General features: G+C 33.3%; 1 protein-coding gene across 1 annotated transcript in view; it reads right to left on the bottom strand.

Moving 5' to 3' along the window:
* Positions 1-87: 87 nt before the first annotated feature.
* Positions 88-18654, bottom strand: part of LOC120767890 — a 172750-nt gene continuing 154183 nt past the window's right edge. Inside the window, exons 9-10 of the mRNA XM_040094216.1 lie at positions 9164-9533; positions 88-1295 (exon numbers count right to left, since the gene is read on the bottom strand). Coding sequence (XP_039950150.1) covers positions 9211-9533 — 323 coding nt within the window. The 3' untranslated portion in view covers positions 88-1295; positions 9164-9210. The remainder of the gene's footprint in view (positions 1296-9163; positions 9534-18654) is intronic.

Below are 18654 nucleotides of genomic sequence, written 5' to 3'. Positions count from 1 at the left end.
ACTTTATGAAATAAAATAATTTTTTCAGTTTGCGAATGTTTTCTTTTTATTTATTTAAATGTAAACAATATACATATAATAGCCACCAAAGATAATTTAATTTTTCAGACACTTTCAGCATATTGGCAGTATTGCTAGATCATTTTCGAATGCAACGCTTTACGACCAAATCGTCTTAGAGTTATTTTCACGCTGTGGAAACTGTAGTACTGGTAAATTATTAATTCTATCACGTTCACCAAAAACCTTCTTCGCTTCCAGCAAAAATCCATTTCAACACAACACGTGTACTTTGAAAACCTTCGCACTGACTGAAATGAGAACTTTACAAGCAATAAATAGAAGAAAATGTTTAAATAAATTTAAAATTTGATTACAGTGTTGCTAGTAAGTTTATGAAAAAAAAAATTAATAATAAAATAAATATGAAACATGTAAAGTAAAGTTATACAGAGTTACACATACATACATAAATATGTGGATTTATTGAAAAAATAAATAAATAAAAAGGTAAGTTAGAAAATATTATATGAAAAGATGTTACCATTTGTTTTATGCTATATACATTCTGACAAAAAAGTAGCCGGAAATGGTAAATCAAATGAAAATTATTTAATTATTCATCAATATTTACTTTGTCACCCTCAGATAATCTCCTGCAGATGTAATACGCTTATGCCAATAATTTTTCCAGTAACCGAAACACTTTCCATAACCACTTTTTGGGATGGCTTTCAGCTCCTTCAGCGAATTTTGTTTTATCTCTTCAATCAACAGAAAACAGGTTCCATTCCCGATGATTGTTGACTTCTTTGCTTGGCAAACTCATTAACCCATGTCTCATCGGCATGGGATCGGAATTCGCATGATCAAGCATGTCCAAAGAGTACTGTTTCCGGTACTCTTTTTGAAAAATATTTAGCTTTATCGGGACGAGTCTAGCAAGTACGCGTTTCATAATCAAAATAGTCACCAAAATAATTCGGACGGACTGGGGATGGAGATGTCCAGCTCTCTTGCCAATTCTCTAACACGTACTTGACGATTTTCAAGCAACATATCCTTTACTTTCTTAATATTTCCATCAGCTGAAGTGGTCGAAGGTCGTCCAGAACGAGGCATGTCTTCAACGATCTCTCGGCCGTCTTTGAAGGCTTTGTACCTCTCGTAGATGTGTGTTTTTGATAAAACTGATTCATCGTCTTTTCCAACATTCGCAAAGTTTCCGTACAAGAAACTTGGTTAGAAATATAAAATTTGAGACAAATTCTTTGTTCGATATATTTAAGCAACTGCTGTAAATAAAGTTAGTTAGTTCTTACAATTTTTTTGAAATGGATTTAGAGGGTGAAACACACCCATATAAAAAGTTGGAATCAAGCATTGTCCTTTTCTTAGTAACTCCTTGAAGCAAATTTATTTATTTGCCAAGCTAGAAAAAGTCGTCTCGCTATTTTGATTGGTTTTAAATAAGTATGTATGTATATATATACATTTATAGTAAATATGTGTTTGTATATATTTACAATGACAACTCAATTAAAGTAAGGTGTTAAAACGCACCGTTACGTGGTTAAAATACTCAAAATATTAAAGACAAAACGGAACATAAAAAACAAAAATATTTGGTGTAAATTGCCTACAATCTCCATAAGAAGAATTAAGCTTTTTCCACCGATTATTTAAAAAATAACGGAAACAATTGAATTTACGCTTTGCCGTTAAATGCATTACAAAAGAAATGAATGCAATTTTTCAATTAATTTCGTTAGCTGCTTTGGAGCAAATGCAAAAAAAAGAAGAATAACAACAAAAACATGCTGGAGGGCAAGTGGCATGCAAAAACTGGATAAGCATGCTGATAACGGAAATTAATTTGCTATTTAGCAAAAACACGCAAGCGCAGAGCGCATATTTACCCAGCGGTTTATGCTTGCTACACGCACACACACACTCAATATACACCTATTTTATTTGCTACAAACTTAATTTTTATACCCTATGAAGGGTATATTAAGTCTGCCATGAAATTTGTAATATACAGAAGAATTGTCGGAGATTCTATAATGTATATATACGACAATGTATAGTATATATGCATAAATAAACAGCGTAGCAAGCTGAGTCGGTTCAGCCATGCTCGTCTGTTCATCTAGGTATATAAATATGCACGAATTAGTACCTCAATTTTTGAGATATCGCTCAGAAATGTTGCACACGACGTTTTCTTCTCAGGAAACTGCATATATGTCGGAACGACTATAATCAGTTCGCTATAGCATATAGCTGCCATACAAACTGATCGATTAAAATCAAGTTTTTGCATGGAAACCTTTTTTATTTGACAAGATATCTTTGCACGAAATATTTTTCCACGTAACGGTACAATATTCGAAGAAATTGTTTAGATCGGACTACTAGAGCATATAGCTGCCTTACAAACAGAGCGATCAAAACCAAGATAAAGATATTTTTATGCCCTTTTATGCTAAAAGAAGTGCAGCTGTGAAGGGTATTATAGCTTTTTTTGTTGTTACTTTGTGGTAATGATGGTTATATGGACCCATACATATGTACATATTTTTGTGTGTGCATTGGCATTTATCTTTGTATTAGTGCGTGCGTTGAATCTCGCCTGCATTTGACCGCAAAACGCACATTTCAATTATACGCAATTGCGTTTAACTCGTTCGAGTGCATAATGTACCGTTATAGCATTGCACGATTGCGTACTAACGCGGTTTTAACTTTAGCATTCATTGAATTACTCGCACATTCATTGCATTAATTGATTCGATTTCTTACACGCATTGAGAACAATTTGATTTTTCTTTGTATTTTAATTTATTTCCCTTTATTTGATTTTATTTTTTTACTTTTTCATTACCTTTTAATTGCATTTATTTATTTCATTTATTCTACTTTTATTTCGCTTGGCTTACAACACGCACTCGTTTGATTTCAATTCAGTTTTTGCTACGCACTTAATGCCAGAGTTGCATTTGTTGCCTGCTGGCTGCGGCTTAAGCGCCTAAAAGTATGTAATTTTACTTAGGTTTGTATATACATAACTGTTTTCCTTAATTTTTACTATTTTCTTGCATTTTTGCGTTATATAAGCACATTATTTACTAGTCACCGATCCACTTTGTACATACATATATCGTAGTACATATGTGTTTATTTACTTATATATACTATGTATTCATGCTTATATACTATGCTATGCAGTTTTATGTATTAAGCATATAGTTGTTTGCCTATTCTTGCTTTTATAAATATGGTTTTCTTTTGTTGTGGTTTTAGGTTTTTGCTTTTAAGATTAAATTTTTTCACTCGGCAGCTTGGCAGCGAGCGATTTTCTCGTTTTTATTTTTTATTTTAGATTTATTTTAATATATAAATTCTTTGCTTTAACATTGCAGAATTTCTTGCGCAAAGTCTCACCGCTTATTTTACGGTACTTAACTTTTTTTTTGTTCTTTTTCAACGAAATTTGAAGCCTTATTGAAAAAAATTTTATACTTAAAACATTTTGTAATTAAAAAAATAATAATCAAAAAAAAAAAATTAATAAGAATTAAAATAATATAAAAAACAAGAAAAAACGTTAACTTCGGCTGCACCGAAGCTAATATACCCTTCGCAGGTGCATTTCTTTTAGTAACTATGTGTTCAGTTTGTATGGCAGCTATATGCTATAGTAAGCCGATCTGAACAATTTCTTCGGAGATTACATTGTTGCCTTAGAAAATAACCTGTGCCAACTTTTGTGAAGATACATTGTCAAATGCAAAAGTTTTCCATTCAAGAACTTGATTCCGATCGTTCAGTTTGTATGGCAGCTATATGTTATAGTGGTCCGATATCGGCAGCTCCGACAAATGAGCAGCTTCTTGAAGAGAAAATGACGTTGGCAAAATTTTAAAACGATATCTTAAAACTGAGGGACTAGTTCGTATATATACAGACAGACAGACAGACAGACGGACAGACAGACGGACAGACAGACGGACAGACAGACGGACATGGCTAAATGGACTAAACCCAACATACTGATTATTTATACATATACTTTATAGGGTCTCCGACGTTTCCTTCTGGGTGTTACAAACTTCGTGAGAAGCTTAATATACCCTGTTCAGGGTATAATTATACATATGTATTCCCGGTAAAAAACATATTAATAAAAAAATCCATAATATATAAAAAATTTATAAAGTAGATAATCATAATTAAAAAAAAAAAATTAATAAAAAATTAAAAAAATTAAAAAAAAAGAATAAAGAATTAAAAAAACTATATTTGTGGTAAACAAAATTTAGTAAAAAACTCAAAAAAAAAATGAACTAATAAAAAATTCTGAATAAAAAAGCGTTAATCTTGTTTTTGGTACCTACATAATATATACAAAATTTCCAAAAATTTATTTTTATAAAATAATAAAAAAAAAAAAAAAATTAATAAAAAATTAGTAAAAACAAATAAATTACATTTGCGGTAAAAAATGTTTAATAAAAAGTCCAAAAAAATATTTAATAAAAAATTAAAAAAAATTATAAAATAATAAAAAAATTATAAAACATTAAAAAAAATTAATAAAAAAGTTTATTTACGCTAAAAAAATTTTAATAAACAATCCAAAAAAATTTAATAAAAAATGTAAAATAACAAAAGCGAAATTTTTTTTTTTAGTTTCATAATATAGAAAAATTTTATACACATACATAGTTAGATACATACATACATATGTACGTATGTATGTATATATGTATAAATATGTATATGAATATGTATTTAAATTTCGTTTGCATATTCTTAATTTATGTTTGTTGTAGCCTTTTTTTTGATTTTATTATATACAACTATTGTTTTTTTTTTTAATTAACTATATCTTTATATTATGCTAATAGTAATCCTAACATCCTACTGCACTCTAAAAAAATGTGAGAAAAAAGTAATATTAAAACAAAACAAAAAAAGTTAAACCAAAAAACAAAACAAAAATTCAAAAGTAATTTAACTCGGAAAAATTGTATGTTTTATATATTTTATAAAATGTATTATAAGCCTACTTTCAATTTATATGTTTGAAGCAGTCGGAGGGTTAATAGGTGCAAAATTTATGAAAAATAAAGAATATTAGGTACAACCGTATTAACCTTTCTGTAAAATGCGAAGATCCTTTTATAAGTGCTAGTAGCTGCTAGCTATTAGAAAGTATAAGGATGTGTGAACTGATAAGTCACTCTCCCACGCAAACACACAAGACTTTCGGTTAGAATTGTCAATTGACCCTTAAGAAACTCATAGAAACAGAATTGAAGCAGAACAGAAACAGAACAGAAATCACTGGTTGGCTAATTAACCGATTATTTAACTGATAGGTGGCTTGCAGGGTTATTTACACATTCATTTAACAGCTGTTCCTTCTTACGACAATAGATATTTTCTGCTAGCAGAAACCAGTCTCTGCTTCTTACGCTCTCAACTTGTGCTCTCTTCTTTTAGGCTTTTTTTTTTGAACTAAGAAACCCTTTTTAAGTTGGCTAGTTGGTGATAGTTAACAATTAAGAGTGTTTTTTTCAGCTCTTCAGAAAATCATCCAAAATGACAAAATAAGTTCATAGTAGGTAGTTGACGGGTTAACGCATTTCAAAAGGGAACGTATGGCAATATTAATTGCTTCAAAAATTATTTCAAATTACTCGTTTGTGCCGATGGAGTAATGGCTGATTGAGCATACTTCACTGATCAACTGATACGGTTGAACTACTCTGTTTGTTCTATAGCAAAGGTGGGTCACAGCAAAGTTTGAATGTTTTTCGAAGAGTTGCCACCCGACTGAAAAATAAAATTCCCTGCATTATATAACCTCAGAACTTTGACATCCACTTGACATTCTTAAGAAAATTTACATAAAAAATCTTTAAACCAGAGTTGCCCCCATTTCGAAAATGAAAAATTCCAAAAAATTAAAAAAAAAACAACATATGGTATTTAAGAAAGGATGAGATGCCAAATTTTTGCAACAGATTTTCTACCCATTTCACTTATTACCCTGTTAAAACACTTGAGTCAGATATTCCCATAAAAGCAGCGTGACAGGCAAATCGACACTTATCAGTGCTAAGGAGGGGGTACCCAAGCGAAATCACTTTTAAAGCCTCAGTAATTTTTTGAGGATATTTCTGAAGCTTTTATTTGCAAAGAGCATTCTATAACTATTTCCACAATATGACTTCAAAATGTTTGGAACATGATAATCCCGAATAAATATTGTAATGAGTCTAATCCGGTTGAAACTTGAGGAAAAAGGGTAACGAGAACTGGCAAAATTTTGAAACTTACAGAGTTGTAGTCGCACATATTTATATGATAGTAGTAGTTTATGCACTCTAGAGGTTCGTAAATCTTAATTTAACAAATTATGTTATATGGAAAAGTGACTAACAAAGGATGAAGTGTGGCAACTTTGATATGAAGCTGCTCGAGCTCGGATAAATAGGTGGATAATTACTCTAATAAAAGCCATATTGAGGTCTTTTATACATTAAATTATTCGAGCCATAAATAAGTTGAACTATGCTGACCAAAAATATAAATTATTAAGGAAATTATTGTGGATACCGTCAGTAGCAATCAGAAAAATTGCGTTGTCACGTGCTCTCATTGTTGCTTTTCCAACTGATTGCTCCATTTTCTTTGTCCCTCTTTGATTACATTCGAATTGTGCCTTCATTTTCTTTTGCTTCCGCTTGTTAGCCATTGATTACATATTTACCGGTCGACTACCTTGTTTATCGACAGCTGAAAGCTTCGCATTCCAACTCGGCATTTATCAATCAAATTTGTGCTTATTGTGATTGACTGCGCACATATTTTTGATGGCCACATTTCTGAAGTATGTAAATACGGTATGTTTAACCTGCGCTAGCCGCCCCTCTCAAAGTGCCAAGTATTGTCTTTCTAAATTATAATCGGAATTGTTTCGTTGTCCACTTTATTGTAAATATAATATTTTGCAGTGGCGTAGGAAAATGTTCAAGGGGAAGATTTTTCGTTGTAGTCGGATTGATTGAAAAGGAAGATGAAACTCCATCAGAGATGTTATGCTTTGTTTACAAGCATGAGAGAAAGTCCGAAATATTGGGGTTCTGACTTTCAAACCCTTTTTGTACAAAGATGTCAATATGTTTTTTTTTTGGAATTTTTGAAAAAATGTAAGCATTATCCGAAAAAAGGTTCTCCATATACGAAACACAAAGATCCATTGGAAATTTAGAAATTTGAAAATATTTGTAATTAAATTTTTGAAGATTTTTCAGCAACCTTTATGGTGTGGCAATTTGTTTTCAATAAACTTTTCAAAGATGTGGCAACTCTTTTTAAAAATCTCTCGCATAAAAATACTTTTTAAATTTGTTTTCCATGATGCCTCATTGTAATATTTCATTCAACTAATGAAAATAAATTTGAAACAGGTGGCAACCCTTTTAAATTTTTTATTAAAAAGTTGAGCTTCCTAACGTTAACGTTTCTAAAAATTAATAAATTTAAAATTTGCCTCAGGTGGCAACACTCAACCTTTTTTAACTATCCGAATATTACACGTAAACGAATTTTAATTTAATCGAGAACAGTCTCTATCATTTTATATATTGAAATACGAAAGAGGGTTCCATTATAGCAGAAAATTTCGGAGGACGAAAATATTTATATACCTCTTCTACACATTTAAGAGGGGTTTTGAACAAGTTTCGGCTTACTAAGACAAATTCTGTCATATCAAGGCGTATTCGCTTTGTCTAAAGATTGAGTAAGCTATCGTAGAAGAAGGTTGCTATAGATTTGGATTTCGGCAGCAAATAGAACTCGAAGAAATAGATTCCCCAAATCTAAGCTAAAAATGGTGGACCTGTTTTTGACAATGATTGGCAACACTGTGCCTCAAGTACAATATTATATAAAATCGTCATATGTTCTTGTTTTCACTTGCTTCATTGGGCTTTTAGCAAAATGAAATGCAAATATTTAAGCGGTTTGCCATTTTGGCTGCCTACACTTGTACCCCTCTCCGACATAAGTTAGGCCTACACCCTGTATATATTTATTTGCTATATTTGATCCTATTTATTTTGCTGTTTCCGCTTTGTTTCTTTTTCGTTTCGTATTTAAATTTACTTAAGCACCGCCACCACACCCCAAAGACTTACCTTAGCTCAGCTCCGATGTGACGGGTAATCAGCATTCCAAGTAACCAGTGTTCAGAAGAGCCATGACAGCAATCAAGGCTGCTTCTGCATGATGTTCGGGGCAAATGCAATATGCATGTGTGTGTGTGTGTGTGTTTGTGAGTCTGTGGGTAGGTAGTCTTTAGTCGTCTTCAATGATATTTTCCCAGACGTCAGCTTGTTAGGCGTCTTCTGCGTGCGCCGACGCTGCTTTACAGTTGAAATGCGTCGGCAAGCGGCAACAATGCCACAGAGATAATGCAGATTGTGGTCCTGTCACGGACTGAGGAGTTGCTGCTGTGGCAGAGTCCATGTGCCGGCATTAGCGTTAAGCTATTGAACCGACCGATGGACGGCAATGGCTCAGAGGAGTAATTGGAGGAGAAGAACAAGTGGAAGTCCAAGACCAAACGGCGGATGAGCCTGCAATTGGCAATCCAGCCTACGTCAAACTGCTTCAGCTGCTAGTTGGTTGCCGCATTCGTGGTGGTGCTGTTGGTTCTGCTTTTGATGAGCTTGTTGCCAGCTGCCACCGACAAGCGCATATTAACCGAAAGCATCAAGAAGCTCCTGCCACCTGACAGTCGCAATAATAATATTATTGTAGTTGTTGTTGTTGTTGGAGCACTGGACTGACAGTGTCGCCAGCAGCCCACGTCACACCAACAATAACAGCATTGGCCTTCAGCAGTTGAGCAGCTGCAACAAAATATTTGTGTATGTGTGCGTGCGAGTGCTTCTGTGTGTGTGTGTGAAGACGATGGTGCATGTGGGTATGTGCGCGTGTCAGTTTCCATATACTTTTAGTAAGATGAGTGCGTCATTAGAATAATGCAATAAGAAACGTAAACGCCAAAGCAAACAAAACAAAACTAACAACAATAACAACTATCACAAAAGAGCAGTGCTGAAGACATTGCGAAGGATACCCAAAGGATGTGCAGAATATTTGCTATGCCTGCTGCTAACACAATCGCTAAAGCTTTTGTTGCTTTTGTTGTTGTTGTTGGCGTAGCCAATTCACTTTCTGCGCTTCCTGACTCGTGCCCTGTAGTTGTTCCTGTAGTGGACATACTCCAGCTAAGTAGGTTACCAGCAACGTTGTTGTTGCTATTATTGCCATTGTTGCTTCTGTTGTTCGCGTTATTACGCTCGCCCTTGTCATTAGTGTTTCTATTATTATTGTTGTTATTGCTGCTAGTAACAGTAGCGGCAGTCGCGCTTCCAAGCTTGTTCTTGTTGTTGTTATTACGCGCATCGAGCTGGCGCTGCTTTTTTGCATGGCTGCCGGATTTTCATCTGTAATTGAAGAGGGAACAACGAATGTAAGCAAATAAATAAGTAGAAAAGAAATACGTTCACACTTATATATACACAGATAACTGTAAATATGTATGTATATCTGCACAAATACATATATATTAATAGCGGATAATGAAATGAATAGTCAGCAGGCGAATAAATAACATAATAGAATGTAAATGTTGCGCGGCAAAATGGACACACAGACAGACGGACGGACGAGTAAACAGACTAAAGAGGCTGAAGCGGTTGCCACAAATAAGCAAACAATTTAAAAAATTGAAGAGCGCCATTGTCGCGCTGTGTTTGTGCGTGAGGCGTATAAAGACAGCTGGTGGTTCAGCAATTGTAGACTTGGAGTGTTCTCAATGGCGGCAATAATTTGTGAACGTGAAAATTTCCATGTTTTTCAATAAGCAAGATGGAACCGAACATTATATGTAAATAGTATTTAAAATGGTGAAAATTGAAAATTGGGATTGAAAATTTTTTTGTAAATTAATGTGAAAACGGATATCCAGTTCGGCTAATTTTTGGCCCAAATTTATCTTCAGCTGTGCTACCTTAACAATATAACGGTACATTTCACTAGAGATGTCCAATCTTCCACTTGTATTTGCGGCAGGCGCCTTGTTACTTTTCGGCAGAAGCAGGAAGTTATACTCGTACGCTTTTAATCACCCTCCATCATATACATAAGTTCCTTAAAAATTATGTGCTCCTCATACGCCATGGCGTACCATATGCATTTCTACAGTAAAAAGTGTAGTATAGTATGTAGTATTTTACTACATTTTTCGTTTCGAATATAAATTTAACTTAAGAAGGTATTCTTGTCTAGAGTCACGAATTTCAAGTAATTTTTGAAAATGCAATTCATATTTTCACTATTCATTATTAGTTATTTATCAGCATTAGAAGAACACAGGGAAAAATACAAAACACACAAGTAAGTAAGGGCTAAGCTCGGGTGTAAAAAATATATCTAATACCATTGCAATTTGCAGAAAACAAAGCCACGGAAATACCTAAAGGTGTAAAACGTCAACCAGAGGATCGAAATATGTATGAGTAATTTTATATATACATATACTATATACATATATGTAGCTCATACACAGGTTTGTTAGAGAAACGAAAATCATTATTTGTAGAACATATATGGGAGTTTGGGTAGTAACCATTATCATACATATACTAAAAAATGTTCCCTGGCTGTCAATAAGGTACCTCCCATACAATCACCAATTATATAGAGTAAATTCAGGCAGATGTCCGAAAATACTGATATTAGTTAATTGGGGTCTAGGTCAAGTTTTTGGCCAATTTTATCTATTTTAGTCACAAAGATACACTGTTACGAGTAAAACACGCTTTGTAATTTTCATTGAGATAGCTCAATTATTGGCCAATATATGCAGTATAAAGTCACCAGGAAGTTCTAAAATCTTGAAATGTGGGGGTATGGCGTGTTTCAAGTCTATAAAGAAAACTCTTTAAAAATTCAGTCCAGTGTGCATCGTTATAAAGAAATAAGTTTCAAGAAAAATGTGTTTAAATTTTCAGTACCGGCCGAACTAGTTTGGTGGCGGGGCAGCAAAATACCTTTATCTTCGAAAATAATTTGAATTTTGAAAAATCCTCTTGTGGATATGTTTAAACTTTGAAAATATGATATAAAAATATAATTTTTTTCATTTTTAGACTAGAATATCTGCTTAAACTTACAGCAATTTTAATAAAAAAAGCATAAAAATTATTTAAAATACAAATGGAACTTGGATTAAATAAATTCGCTGAAACATACGAATTGATGAAAAAAGTGTATTTTGTATATGGGTTTACACGATTTAAATATGGCGAAAAATATTTACATGACGATAAGGTCATCTAAACTAGCTTTTGATGATGAATTGGCAGAAAAAATAGTAACAGAGCACTTTTCCACATTAGTTTTTGTTGATGAAAAAACGGAGTGTAATGGTACCTACTTTGAATAAATAAATAAATACAAAATTTTAAAGATAATATAATGTGCATTTCCATGTATATTACTTTAACTACTTATAACTTTTAAAGGAAGATTTTCATAAAACAAAACGAAGAGACAAGAAATTATTTTTGTGGAGAGCAAAATTTTGTTTTTCAAAGTTGTGAGCTCATTTTATATCGCGATAAAAAATTTTATACAAAGACACAAAAAGCCTATGTTAAATATATTGTATATTTTTTAGATTATTTCACTTTCATTTGCTACTAACACTTCCAATTTGCTGTGACTTATGGTAATACGTTACGTTGATCTTCAGCATTAATTCGCGCCGTTCGCTTTAATAATTGACATCTCGAGGATATTTGGCGCGCAAAACAACAACAAATGGAGCACTGATTTATATGCGCTCATATTCAATTATTATCACTTACAAGAATCTAATGCTTATGACAGTCATATAGCTAGTGAATAGGAAGAAACAAGGGCGCCTACACAAAAACATACATTTAGACATTAGGCTGCGCAAAAAAAAAAGTTGTTTCTATTCCTAAAAATTGGTTAGCTAACACCTTAAAAAATGCTCTCCAAGTGTGAGCTTTTAATAATAGCAGGAAGATCCTACAATTTTCAGTTTCCTATTTGTTCCAAATTATTGGAGACAAAGAAAGTATCTACTATTTGAAAAAATATCTTGTCTCTCATAATTGTAGAAACTTCAATTATCTAAAAAAATTGACTTAAAACTGTTTTTGGGATTAAAAATTTTCAATTTAACAGTAAAAATTTTAAATTTGATTGAATATTACAGTCTTGAAGATGATGGCTCTTGGCGAACTCTAGTTCAAAATAGTAGAACCCAAAGACCGAAAACGCAAAAAAAAAATTGAAATTTTAAGAGTTTATGACTTCTTAAACAATTTTTTAATAATTTTTTAAAAATTAGATCGGAAGATTTTTTTAATTTTTTAATTTTACATTTCTTCTTAATTTTTTTACATTTTCTTTAATTTTTAATTTTTTTTAATTTTTAAATTTTTTTATTTTTTTTTTACATTTTCTTTTTAAATTTTTTTAATCCAGTATTTTGGATTAAAAAATGAAAAATATTTTTTATTAAGTCTTTCGATATTACAAAGCAAAAAAAAATATTAAATCAAATGTTAAGTCAATTATATTTTTAATGTATAATTTGCCACCCTGCTCGTTAACAAAAAATTATTATAATTTTTTCTAACCCACCCTTATGTATATATGTACATATGTATGTATATGTATGTATATAAAGAATCTTACTTGGCAAATACTTGCTTATGGTAAATAATATGCCTTAGAATATATTGCATATACATATACAAACATATGTATATATACGAAAATATGCGTGTAAACACGTGTATTGGTAAGCCTATTTGCACATATGTATGTGTGTTTGTATTGTATATTCCTATATTCCTATTCACACTTAGTCATGATCACAATGTATTCTGCTTTTGTGGGATGATAAAAAACGCAGACAAAACATAAAAATGGAACAATAGAAACGGCAGTCGCAACGTTATATTTATTTGTATATAATTTGTATGTATGCATAATATGTAAATCCAAAAAAAACAATAACTGCCTGCCTTTATACTCCAAAACGAAGCGTGATTTATGCATAGTCATTTGTAGGATCTAATAAAAAGGCGTCGTCCAAGAAGTCACAAACACAAACTTACAAATACACACACAGAGTAACACACATACAAGCAAAGCTACTCATGCCGCTAGTCACGCTATTGTTGTGTCAATGAAAGCGGAAAGCGAAGACAAAGCATTGAAATAATTCGTTGCTAAGACAGGACATTCCAGCTATAAAGGCGCCTACAGTAACTCACACACACACACATACGAGTATTTGTGCTTTTATAAATTGAGTATTGAGTATTTTATTATATCTACTCACTTTTGTGTGTTTTAAAAGGCTCTAACTTGTTCACTTGCGTCTCTAAGACAAATGAGGAAGCAGCAAACTACATACATATATTGTATACATATGTAAATACACACAAAAGTGTGGGTGTGTGTGTTTGCGCATGTGTGACTTCCCTTTGTAGGCCCACATTGCGATGACAAATTAATTCAATTTGCTACACTACAAAGTGGCAAAAAGAGCAATGAATAAGCATATGTGTTTATATGTATGTGTGAGCATTCGTGTGTGTATGTGCGTGTGAGCATTTTTTGCGTGTATTTGTTTATTGTAAAACAAAGCAGTAATATGATATTGTACTTTGTGGACCACAGCGACAGTATTGCAGGCAATCAGTAAAAATATGTGTGCGTGTGTGTGTATTTGCATAAAGTGCGTAAATGAATGAGTGAGGCCATTCATTTCATTCATCAGTGACTTTAACTAGATATGCCTACGTACATACGCATATGTATATATACATACATATATAGGAGTATATGTGTCAAATTGGGTTGGGTAAATATTATAATAGGTTGTTATAATATAGTAAAGCTCTAGAGAGACGATGCAGGGCGACACAGGGCTAGCTTCACTATACTTTAAAGGACCCTATCGTTTCTGATTAATAAATTATACTAATTTGGCTTCATGAAAGTTAGATGGGGACACCAAAACTACTTTAGATAACAAGTGAAAGAGAGGTACAGAAATCAGGTGAGAAAGGTCAAGAAACAATAAAACTGCTAATGCTCAAGTTAATAAATATAAGCTTTTCATTTAGCTCTCATTCGACCTGCAGGTAACCCTTCAAATGTTAATACTTTGAAAATATATAGGAAACTTGTGGAAATTGGGACAGCAGAGCTTTGTAATTTTATCTTTCTTCTAGTAGTTTAGATTAGTAGATCAAGAATTAAGTTTGGTCTCACAAACAATAAAGGCACGTGCTGTAGTAAAACTCAACACAAGTTGAAAAAGTGGGAACCCTACGACCGCTACTGTTCATATTCGATACCACAAACCATTAGATATTTTGAAAGTTGAAAAAAATTTTCTCTTACTAAACAGTTTGTTTGATAAGGTCTAGTTAAAAGATATCCACTGTTTTCCCAAAATGTAGGTGGCTTTAGTAATCTATCCCGAGTTGTATGCGTATAAGTGCGATCGACCATATGGCGATATAAAGAGAAGATCTCGTAAAAAAAACAAACTCAGAAAGTTTTGTGATTGCTTGACGCAGAATCGTTTGAGCACGCGTCAAAGATTAAAACCAAGTGGCTGAAATGTGACTAATGATTATGGATCTGACGCTATAACATCCAAACAGCAATTTTGATTTCGTCCCGCTAATTTTGTTTTCAATAATGTCCCACACGCTGGAAGGCCAATTTTTTAAAAAAATAAAATAAAATGCTGGAAATCAGAGTCCGACCTCAATGTAAGAAGAAATTGGATTGCTCATTAGCTAAAAATTTTTCGAAAAACTGTTTGGAATCATTTTAATATTACTGAATACAAAAAGAGCCTCGATACATGTGTGCCACAAGAGTTAAAGCAAACGACCTCATGTACGAATTTCATCGCTTCGGAATCCATTTTAAATCGCTGCTTAATGGAAACAAAATCGATCCATTTCATAAACGTGAAAGTGATTTGTCACTTATGACAACGGACGAGTTTGAATCGGACCTGTACTGTCTAAAAACTGAACTGTCTGAAGGAGGAAACCCAGAAGCGGTAAGCTTTGGTCAGTAGGAAAGGAATTATGTTCTATCAGAACAACGCAGAAAGGTACATAGCGTCACGATAGTGACTCGCCAGAAGCTCCGGAAGCTTGGGAGGTTCTAATGCTTCCACTTATGGATTCGGATCTGGCACCGAGTGACTAATATCTAATTATATTAGATTACTAACGCCTCAAGTGAAAATCAAATATCCCAGTTTTTACCAATAGGAAAGAGGGTTTCTTGTGAGAGAGGGATTATAAAAATAAATTAAAAATCAGAACAGGTGATCGAACAAAACAGTGTGTATTTGACCTGATCGGAATATTATGCCGAAATATCGCCTTGTAATGCAAAAATAATATATTCGTTTTACTTTACTAAACTTTATCTGATATGATAGGACTTGTCGTGAACCTTGCTGACTTTGGGAATGAACTAGCACACAACAATATACTAGGAAAAATATATTTATATGCCAATCTCATATCACCAGTTGAGTTTTGATTAATTTTACAAGGTATTGAATTGGTTGAAGGGTTAAGGGTTTGGTTGAAGGGTTAAGGGCATAATTTCGGATTTCTCGCGCTTGAACATACTCGTATTATTCACAATGTGTTAGTCTTTCTCTCAACACAATTTGATTACATTGATTCTCATTGTTTCATTTACTTAGATCTAAACGATAAACTTCACAATATTTTGATAATCAGGCAACATATATAAAATAAGCAATTAATTTTCAAATAACTTCGATTAAATTTTAGATACAGAGTTTTTCAATAGGACTGCAAAGATAGACCGATAGGGACAGCAAACGACGCTATATGTCTCCCCTCTCTTTTGACATTCCTCTTCAGTAAGGTTTGCAATTTCATCATGGCAAGATATACGATCCAAAGAGGCAAAATTATTAAAATTTACTACCGAAATTCGGAGTCAGTGGCCTCAACTTAAAGAGTTATAAGCTCGTTCATTCGAGTACGAAACATTTTAAGCCCGGAACAAGCTATCCATCAATCTTCTAATGACTCACATAAAATTTAATACCATAATAACTATAATAAATGACCATAGTATGACAGATGCATACTTCAAAACTTGTTGGGCTCTTAAGTAGCGTAATATTAAATGCTTCAAAATTAGCAAAATCTACAAATTACCAAATTACAAAGAAAATGAGTTTATAATTCCAAATTTCACTTGCTGTCGCACAGATACATATGTGGCAGGCAAAAAAGGGCATTCTAATCATTAATTTTACTGACAACTGCCATATGTGTAATGTGCATAGAAATAGACACTCACATATGTACTTATGTGGCGGTAGCTACACATACCGACAAACATACTAAATGCATATGAGTACGCTCATAGATACCATACAAGCGAAGCTAGCCCACCATTCAACCAGGAAGTCATTCATAATCGACAAAAAAGCCACAGCAAGCTCAGGCGAGTAATAAATGGGCAACGGCACCACAGCCATTAGCGAGAACAATGTATTTAACCGAAAGAGCGGTATGCAGACAAAAGCTAACCATTCGGCTTAGAATGAAGAGATTAATATGTATGTAGACAATAATTTTGGTAAATTGTATAGACGGAGACGAATTTTGCGATGAGCTTTAAAGAACTAAACGGACTAATTGGAATGTGAGAGAACAACTGGTTCGCACGATAGTCGGGTCTAAGTAACCGGAACAGACCCGGATCCTTATCCGGTCAAGGACTGTCAATTGGGAATACTTTCAACACAACTGGTCGTCATATGACGAAAAGTTAGAACGCCGGGAAAAACGGGCTTGAATATGAAGAAAAGCTTCAGAGAAAAAATGAACGAAATATGAGAATAAGTTTGACTCTCATAAAGAAGCTGACCACAAAATGGCGAGAATTTGAGGCTTCAGAGAATAACTGGCCAGAATAAGAAAAAAATTTGAGACCCCAGTGAAGGACTGGTCCGAAATATGTGAAAAATTAGAACCTTTAGCCAAGAACGCAGCCAAATATGAGGACAACTTGAAGTTTTATAGAAGAAGAGGTCGGTGGATCCGAATATGTCGAAAATTTGAGGCCTTAGGGAATGACAGGCCAGAAAAAGAAGAAAATTCGAGGCCTCAGAGAAAGTGTGGTCTAAATATGTAGGAAACGGGAGTATTTCGAGAAGAACTGACCCAAATATGAAGACATCTTGAAGTGTTTCTTCTATGACATGTCGGTTTTTGGGGAAAATTAGGATCTTCAGAGAATGAGAGGTGTGGAAAATATGAAAAATGAGGAAAACTTGACGCCTTCAGATAAGAATTGATCCGAAAAATCTAATTCAGGGCTTCAGAGAAACAAGAAAATATAAAAAAAAAATGCGGCCTCAGACAAGAACAGAACGGAATAAAAAGAAATGTTGGGTCTTAGCGAAGAACTGGCCGGAATACAAGGCAAATGTCGAGGTTTAGGAATGACATCAATATCACTTAAATAATTCATAGTTTCATATAAAGAAAAATTTGTGCTTCAGAAAATAAAAAACCGGCATCTGAGACAAATAAATATATTCTTATAATGCCAATAAAATTTCCAACTAACCGGTAAAGGAAACTTTTCTCTGACTCGAAATGAGATTTCTTTTAATCTAACGAAAATAAGGTACAGACCTCTCGAAAGAGTCGAAAATTTTAAATAGATATGTCTTGTCTTCAATGTGCCGTGGCAGACTATGACTTACGACTGGGTTATTAAACACACATAGGGTATTTATAGACCAATTAGGGCACTCGTAAGTGAATACCAGAATAAAAATGTTTAAGCAAAAGCTCACACAAATATTAGGACAGTCATTATAATAATTATTTATGTAAATATATATGTATATGTATATTAATAGGCTCTACTGGACATATACGAAGGCATTAGGTATACAAATGTTGACATATTTTGACAAGATCCCTGAGTTTGACACAGGCAAAGCGGCAACAAAAAACATTAGATTCACCCATTTGTATATTTTATATATGTACATATGCTATTTTTACATATGTACAGTTATGTTTTGCTCTAACCTTAAATTAGCATATAACTAATGACAGAAGTGAAGGAATAAGGAATCTAACAAATTCATTTCTGTCATATTAGTATATTTGTAACGCACTCATCATGTCTACAAGTAAACATATATACATACACATGTACACATGTACACATATACTCGACAAACACACATAAGCTGCTGTAGGTTTGCTAATGTGACAGGCAGCCAGCGACAAATGATGACAAAATCATTTCATTTGCGGAATTACTCGCTTCTCGGTGCCGGCGTAAATTCCTAGAACCGGAAGCCGCTGCAGCACGCCTCCAATTACACATCCATGTACGTATTTGTATGTAGACAAGCTTGTAAGCACCAAGCGAATGCCACTACGCGCTGTTCAAGGACAATTAATAACTGAC

Source organism: Bactrocera tryoni, chromosome 2, assembly GCF_016617805.1.
Source record: "Bactrocera tryoni isolate S06 chromosome 2, CSIRO_BtryS06_freeze2, whole genome shotgun sequence".
NCBI classification, from domain to species: domain Eukaryota; kingdom Metazoa; phylum Arthropoda; class Insecta; order Diptera; family Tephritidae; genus Bactrocera; species Bactrocera tryoni.
Note: the sequence above shows the minus strand (reverse complement) of the source record. Positions and strands in the feature narration are given on the sequence as shown.